The sequence below is a fragment of the Lycium ferocissimum genome, chromosome 5, assembly GCF_029784015.1.
Source record: "Lycium ferocissimum isolate CSIRO_LF1 chromosome 5, AGI_CSIRO_Lferr_CH_V1, whole genome shotgun sequence".
Taxonomy (NCBI): Eukaryota; Viridiplantae; Streptophyta; class Magnoliopsida; order Solanales; family Solanaceae; genus Lycium; species Lycium ferocissimum.
Window position 1 is genome coordinate 35,812,219 of NC_081346.1, and position 7,803 is coordinate 35,820,021.

General features: G+C 36.4%; 1 protein-coding gene across 3 annotated transcripts; it reads right to left on the reverse strand.

The window, feature by feature from the left end:
* Positions 1–365: 365 nt before the first annotated feature.
* On the reverse strand, positions 366–5,048 carry LOC132056782 (probable WRKY transcription factor 14). 3 transcript variants are annotated; one of them, XR_009414940.1, is made up of 4 exons: positions 4,185–5,048; positions 2,917–3,057; positions 1,280–1,972; positions 366–1,063 (listed from the first exon to the last, which is right to left on the reverse strand). XR_009414940.1 is itself a non-coding variant. In XM_059449132.1 (3 exons), the coding sequence occupies exons 1-3, from the start codon at positions 4,793–4,795 to the stop codon at positions 1,333–1,335; spliced, it is 1,392 nt and encodes a 463-aa protein (XP_059305115.1). In that variant the 5' UTR covers positions 4,796–5,048; the 3' UTR covers positions 366–1,332. The 3 variants fall into 3 exon arrangements, 1 of the variants encoding a protein (XP_059305115.1); XR_009414939.1 differs by having other exon boundaries at positions 1,209–1,972; XM_059449132.1 differs by having other exon boundaries at positions 366–1,972.
* Positions 5,049–7,803: the final 2,755 nt, after the last annotated feature.

Below are 7,803 nucleotides of genomic sequence, written 5' to 3' on the forward strand. Positions count from 1 at the left end.
TGTATGCTGACTCAGAACTGACTCACTATTACTGACACGTGTCATCATAATATTCGTCCAGTTATGTTCTACGAATTTAGCCCAATACAGGTGAGCAATCCTATATTTCTCCTTAATTGAGTAAATTCTTTCTTATGTTGTTAGTTATTTAGCTCACTTTTAGTTTAATTTCATTTTTAGCTCATTTCACTTAATTAAAGTTTAAGGCATTGTGCAAAGCTTTAGTAGTCCAACTTAGACTTATTCACCCTAGTCCCTAGTTATTGCTCCTTATAGATTCAGCCTAATATTACCAATTTCGTATTGTGGCGACCGCTTTACTTTTGAATTAAGCATATGGTTAGGCATTACCAACAGATAAGCTGAACATCTCCAGATTTATAAATACATTCCAGTAAAAGGTAAAAATGAAAAACCTTTTAACTTATCTCAAAGGCTCCTTAAACTTCGTACAATATCCAAACCAAACGTAATTATAATAACAATGGAATTAACAAACTGAAAGCTGAGGAACCCGAAAGCTTGCACTTCAACAACGCATCTTCTCAAACCTCATACACGAAACACCTCCCCCCTCCCCCCTCCCCCCTCCCCCCATGAAGTCAAACTCTATATGTTGCCACCAAGCACCTTAAACTCTTTGGTCTTGTCAAAAAAGAAAAGAAGGTTAATAATATCCTATATGTACTTCATCAGTTTAATTTTGAAGTTCCATTTCCCTAATATCTAAGAAAGAAAGAAAGAAAGGAAATATTGAACAATATTTTTGGGTCCTTTGTATTCTTCTTTTTTATTTTAGTTGGACCATGAGAGGAGGCTTCAATTATTTTTCCCACTAAAAAAATGGGAGTTCCATCGCACGTCAATTGCCTCTTTATGAGCTATATCTGGTCATGTCTGATCTGATAGATGTACTTGCTTAGCTTTTAACTGTTGAAACCTTCTGTTCCTCAGCTTTCTGTCCCATCCACTAATATTCCCAAAAGGAATGGAGGACTCTTGTGGGGCCTGCTCCCAATCAACCAGCACTCCTTTACCTTTTTTTCCTAATCTCTTCACTGTTCTGGTAAGTCAGAAGACAAGATTATGAAAAAAGGGGTACTTATACAGTATGTAGCAATTTTAGACCAAATGCACAACCAACCAAAAAAATAAAAAGAAAAAGAGAGGAGGAAAATTATGCCCAACGGAAATTAAACCCTCCTTACTTGGCTTATGCTCTCATCAGCTTGAAGAAAATTCTCACCCAAGAAACTTAGCATTAGTCAAGAATATGTACCAAGTCGGATTTAATTTGCTTTTTTTTTTTTTTCTGTGTTTGCTCGAATCCTGTCATGTGTCGGCCAGATCCTTGTTGTTGTTGCTCGTGTTACTGTCTTTGTTACTGTTTCCAGTCCAATCGTACAAGTTGAATGCGTCGATGGCCTTCTTCTGTCCCACTTCATTGATATCATCTGAGAGTGTTTTGGCAAACAAAAGCTTTAAAGGGTCAGCTTCGAGTTCAACCAAATCCGCGAAGAAATCCTCGTTCGATGAGTCTGGTAATATTGGCTGATAGCTGTCTTTAGAAAATTCGACATCAGGCATTTCCACTAGTTGCTGCTGATGATAATGATGATCTTCTTCAGCCACCTCTTCCTTCACTTTGGGGTACGTTGAAATATTCACTTGTGCAACATTAATACTAGTAGTGTTATTGTCATTGTTAATGTTGCTCTCATCTCCTTTGAAGCTTTTATCGGTTGGAGATCTTTGGGATTGATAATTATTAATATTGTTCTTTGAGGTTGAAGTGTGTTTGGAATTATTAGGCTGAGACCTGGTTGATCCAGCAAGGGCATTTCTTTGGGTTGGCCATGGATGGTTATGTTCTGAAGTGTATGTGATGACTAACATGTTTGGGTCTGTCCTGCTCCTTTCCACTTGTTTCCTTGCTGAACATCCCTTGGAACTACTGCACCTATAGTAACCCCTGCATTATTTTAACAAGATGAAAAACTTCAAATTCTATAATAAACTGAAGTGTGAAAGAATTTTATACTATCATCACATACATAGTTACATGGAAATATCGAATAAGCGAAATTAGTAACTTATAAAAATTGTAGGTATTTAATATGTATAACATACTGAACTACACTGTTTGAAAATAATTTATACATATATACTCCCTCTGTTTCAATTTGTTTGAACCCATTTGACTGGGCACGACATTTAAGAAAGAGGGAAGACTTTTGAAACTTGCGGTTCAAAATAAGCTTTGAAAATTTGTGTGGCTGTAAATCATTCATAAAGTGAATTTGTTTCCAAATTAGGAAAGAGGTCATTCATTTTGGCACGGACTAAAAAAAAAATAGGTTCAAACAAATTGAAACAGAAGGAGTAGAAGTTAAATGCAAAAGGTAAATATTACTCTATGGAGGAAAGCAGATGATTTTTCTGATTACTACCAGTAAATTGGTACAATTCCATTTTGAAGGGAATATAATGAACTCTATTCACGTTACATGATTTTTGAGGAGGAGAGATGGAGAGGAATGGATGACAAACTGATGAAATTAACAGTAACCCGACAATCATGAATAGCATCATAGTAGTACTATCTCTTAATTTTGTATTTCCTTTGTTATATGAGTATGTGTATGTCATAACAATTTAACTTATCACTTAAAAACAATAGCCTTAACGCTTGATAGTAGTACTTCGCAAAAGCTTGCTCTTATTATTATAGGCTTGTTGAGAGTAGAAGTATATATTTATGGACGAATTAAAACAATCCATAAGTTATATAGAAAATTCCCAGTGTAACAGTGCAGATTGTCACAAAGCAAAACACTCAAAATCTCCTTAGAGTAAAAAAACATTGTCAGATGAGATATGCAGAAAACAATTTGATTAAACTTAGTAATTAGTCACCTTGGGTAAGGGGAACCTTTGATTGGTTTCTGACCATACTTTCTCCAAGCCCATAAATCAGATGGAACAACTTCTCCGCCTTGCCGGGTGTTTGCAGGTGCTGGTGCTGGTATACACACTACCTTTTTCGCCTGACTCTTTCTGCAAAGTAAATAAACCAATAAAATATACACTTCTGCAAAATCCCTAATAAACCCTAATACATCAACAACACCTTTATATCAATATTTTTTCTTTAGGCAACTGATAGTTGAAACTCACTACCCAACTATCCGAATATACAGTGAACGTGCCCACTAACAAGTAAAAATCTCCAGATTATGAAGTTTTTCATTTTTAGAGTTGAACCTGAAACCTATGGTTAATATACTTTGTATCAACTTGTAGTATATTATCATCGTCCTTAATTAATTAATGCATTTTCCCGAAGGGCTGCTGACTGGGATCTATTAGGCCAAGTTTATGAATTATTTACCAACTATTGCTGCAATTTTAAATCAGCTTTAGTGGATTATTTACCCACTATTGCTGCAATTTTAAACGAGCTTTGGTTTTTCTTTGCTGTATATATATCTTCAATATAATTACATGCCAACCGTTGACTGAAAATTTTAAAGGGTTCGTCATGAGTCAACAATATGTATAGGGTGACACCTAAACATGCCCGAAAGGTGTGAAATTTTGGAAGCATCAAATGAAATATATGGTTTTAGAAGATTGATTTGCAATGGATTTTTTCTTTCAGTCCTGTCAAACCTGTTCTACTTCTGCTTTTTGACAAGAGGTAATCATGGAAAATACTCTTTTCCGTTTAGAAGCTGAAAGTGATGGACACAAATTAAAAAGTAAAGAAAGATAAACAAATTGAAAGCTAAGTCTGTGACTGAGGAAGTAGTTCTGGGTACTTTTTATCGAGTTTGATGGAAAATATCATCCGGATTTCATGCACATGATATAATATTCTGGTTTTCCTTTTCTTTTTTCTTCAATTGTTCACTCCGGACCCTATGTTAAATTGGTTCAGTAAAAGCTAAATAGTAAATATACTATTCACGTACATGATTAATTTTCTATCTTTCTTCTACTTGTTCATATAATAAAAAAGTGCAAGTCATAAAGATCTCTTAAAACTAGGCATCAACCATGTTCTTCTGAAATAATTTACACAATCTGCAGTACTCTATGATGTGGGTATTACATAAAATATAGTACTAGTAAGAATTTTCAATTCAAGTATAGTATAGTATAATCTTGAAGAATTTACTCACCTTCTTTTGATACCCGTATTTCGCGGAGATGAGATCTGCAAGCCAGAGTTTTCCACTAAGCAGGTTTTGGAGGAATTAGGAGAGATAATAGCATCATTAGCACCTAATGCACCAATAACATTCGGATTTTGGGAGGAACAGGCTACAGCCGCAGCCATCGGAGAATCACATGGTGACATGGCCAACTTGGTTGTAGGAGAGATCTGAAGCATCCTTGAAAACATATTGTGTCTTTTCATTTCAGGTCCAAAAAGACTAGTTCCGTCATTACTGCTATTGTTATTATTATTATTATTATTATTACTGTTGTCTTCTGTGGAGCTGAATAAGCTGGAACTGGCTGGCATCATATCAAGATCATGGAAGAGTGGATCTCTCAAGTTACAAAACGGATCTCCAAAATCTTGAACCGACGGTTCAAGATTTATCGGATGGCTAGGGAGCTGCCATCCGTCAGCAACAGCAGCAGCAGCAGGAACGACAGTAGTCGATGACACACCAGAAGTGGCTGTATTATTTCCTCCAGTAGTGCTACCTCGGAATATGTCAGCTAAATCACCTTGATAATTATTCTCCATGGTTTTTTGCGGCAGCTGGAACGGGCTACACATGCCTTTGCTATAAATCCCTTAATTCTCTTGAACCAGCAGCAGATTCTTGATTTGACCTATTTTTGATATAGTAGTCTACTTAGTTTGGTATGTTTTGCACCAAACAGACGTAAAGAACATGCACTTGTATATATTTAGGCCAAGAAAAAGACTGGGTAATTTTGCGATGAAGCAAAAGATCGGAGAATATTGAAACAAATGCTTGTTTTCTCTTCTTCTTCTTCTTGTCAAGAAAGCAAAGGGGGAGAGAGAGAGAAAGAGAGAGAGAGAGACAGAGAATGGTTTATTCTGAAGAGAGAAAGAGGAAGAAAAGGGAGGTCGCTGACTTTTCACATAAAAGTGCTCATTTCCATACGCAACAAGTGGGGTTAGAAAAAGAGAGTTTTAAACAACTAGTATTAATAATTCGATTAATCTATTAGGGCTTTGAGCTGGTTCATTTTCAATGTGTGCCTCCATGTACATCATCATGCGGATCAAATCAATGCCACTGTTTATGCTATTTTATTAACTTTAACGTATTTTTTTCTCTCTCTTCTAGAGAAATTCTATTTTTTTTTTTAATCAAATTTATCAGGAGGCATGGCCCTTGATGTTTTATTAATAATAATCAAGTTCAAAAGCAAAAGCAGAAAACAGAAAATAATTGTTGCTCCCCATCTTTGAGTATGCATACTCAGAGATAGTTTTACAATTTGTAATCAGAAAATAGAAAAAGAACTGCTCCATCTTCAAGTAGGCTGAATCTTCCTTGTTTTGATCCTCAGTGATGGAATTTGTGCCTTGTCTAAATTTAGTATCTTCCTTCCTAGTACTGGCAGTGATTCAAAGCTAGTATATTCCATTTGATTCTCTACTTCAAGTCTTTGCATTTGCTAGGAAATCTGCCAGCTGATTTCCTTCTCTAAATGTGTGCAAAACTTGTACCTGCAGCTGTTCCAGTATTTGCTGAATCTGCTCCACTATCTCCACAATTTGCCAAGGGATCTTCCAAACATTTTGCAGTATGTTTTTCAGAACCAATGAGTCAGTTTCCAATGTAACATTTTATATGTTATTAGCTAGACAATATTTCGTAGCTTCCTGGATAGCTATTGTTTCTGCCATCATGTTTGAAGCCAAACCAATCTGCTTGGCCTGAGCATAAACAAGATTGCCTCTGTCATTTCTGATGCAAAATCCATATGAGTTGATTCCTGGATTACCTTGAGAAGCTCCATCTCTATTACACTTAAATCCATGCTGGGGCATTTTCCATATAACTTTACAATAATGCAGTTTTGGCTTGTAGTTGCTCAGCAGGTCTATAACAGCAGGTCAGTCTGGTGGAATTCTGCATAGCCAAGGATGCTTCACTCTGATCAGTTGATGTACTGCATATTGAACCCGGTATACCATTCTAATATATGAAGTATGTTTGCCATGTTTGATTGAGTTTCTTGTTTTCCAAATCTCCCACATAATGATAGCTGGCATGGCTTGAAATATCCCTTGTAACTTTGAAGGTGTATTTGCTTTCCACCATAGTATAATGATCTCATCGCAAATGAAGACCTTCTATATTAAAACTCGCACAAGAAGCAAATCTGTTTCCAAAGCTTGAAAGCTATTGGAGAAGTTAGAAAAAGATGGGACATGGTTTCCTGCTTATGGTCTTGACAGCACCAGCACCTTGAGACAATGTTGATGTGTATTCTCTTAAGGTTGTCATCAGTTGCTATGCATCTCTTCCAGACTCTCCATAAAAAGAAACTTATTTTAATAGGCAATCCCTTCAACCAGATATATCTATAAGCTTCAAGATTATCTTTCTTTAGTCTAGTTTACTCCCATGCACTTTTGACTGTGAATTTTCCATTTGTTTCACCCATCCACCAAGCTTTATCATTATCAGCTTGAATCAGCTTTGGACTAATGGTATGTTGTATGTATTCCACAGTTTCTTCAGCAAGAAATTCCTGTAATTTTGGCAAATTCCACTCCCCATCAGATATAAATTCCTTCACCTCTATCTCCTCATCAATGACCAGGTCATTATCAACAAAGTACAAAGCACCTTGTTTTGTCCAGTTATCAAACCAGAAGCTAGAAGTACCTCCTTTCAATTGTCACCATATCTGTTGTTCTACATCATCTCTCACTGCCACGAGTTCCGCCAAACATTTGATGCTCCTTTGGCCTGTACTATAACTGGATGCAACTTCTTGCAATACTTGTTACCAATGAAGGCTCCCCATAAAGAAATGTTGGTTCTAAAATTCCACCAGAGTTTTGCAAAAAAGGCTTTGGATATATCATGCAGTGATCTAAAGCCAAGACCATCTTTACACTTTGGCAAACACATTTTCTCTCAAGCCACCCAGTGCTTGCCTTTAACACCTGCAGTATTACTCCAAAAGAACTTGGCAAAGATCTTATGTAATTGGTCTATAACACCTTTCAGAGGATTCATTGCAGATAATACATAGACTAGCATTGTCTGTAGAACATGTGCAATTAATATGTACCTTCCACCAAATGACAGCAGCCTGTTTTGCCAAGACATCACTCTTTTCATAATAGACAATTTTCCTTCTACCATAAAATACTGGACATCCCAGATATGTAAAAAGAAAAGAGCCTTTCCTCATACCAGTTTTCCTTTTAATTCTGTTAACCATAGGCTTCACGGAACTTTCTCATGCACATAGAAAGAGCTCTTGTCATTGTTAACCAGTGACCCTCGTATGTCTTCTCATAGTCCCTCAAGATCTTCATCATCTTCTTCAATGACACAGGATCAGCTGAGCAAAAAAGTATAGTATCATCAACATATGATAAATGGTTGATCTAAGGGCTCTATTTTGGCATGCCATATCCTTTAAAAGCAGTATCTTCATGTAGACTATTCAGGTTTCTGGCCAAAACTTCAACTGCTATGATGAACAAAGTTAGTGACAAAAGGTCACCCTGCTTCAAGCCTCTAGTAGAATGAAAAAATCCATGAGATTGGCCATTTACTAGCACTG

What these genes read in the sequence shown, in the direction of transcription:
- LOC132056782 (XM_059449132.1), bottom strand. Translation starts at nt 4,795, where the DNA reads ATGTGTAGCCCGTTCCAGCTGCCGCAAAAAACCATGGAGAATAATTAT. An exon ending in AATACGGGTATCAAAAGAAG is followed by an intron (nt 3,058 to 4,184) that starts GTGAGTAAATTC and finishes TTTACTTTGCAG; the next exon opens with AAAGAGTCAGGCGAAAAAGG. An exon ending in AAAGGTTCCCCTTACCCAAG is followed by an intron (nt 1,973 to 2,916) that starts GTGACTAATTAC and finishes AAAATAATGCAG; the next exon opens with GGGTTACTATAGGTGCAGTA.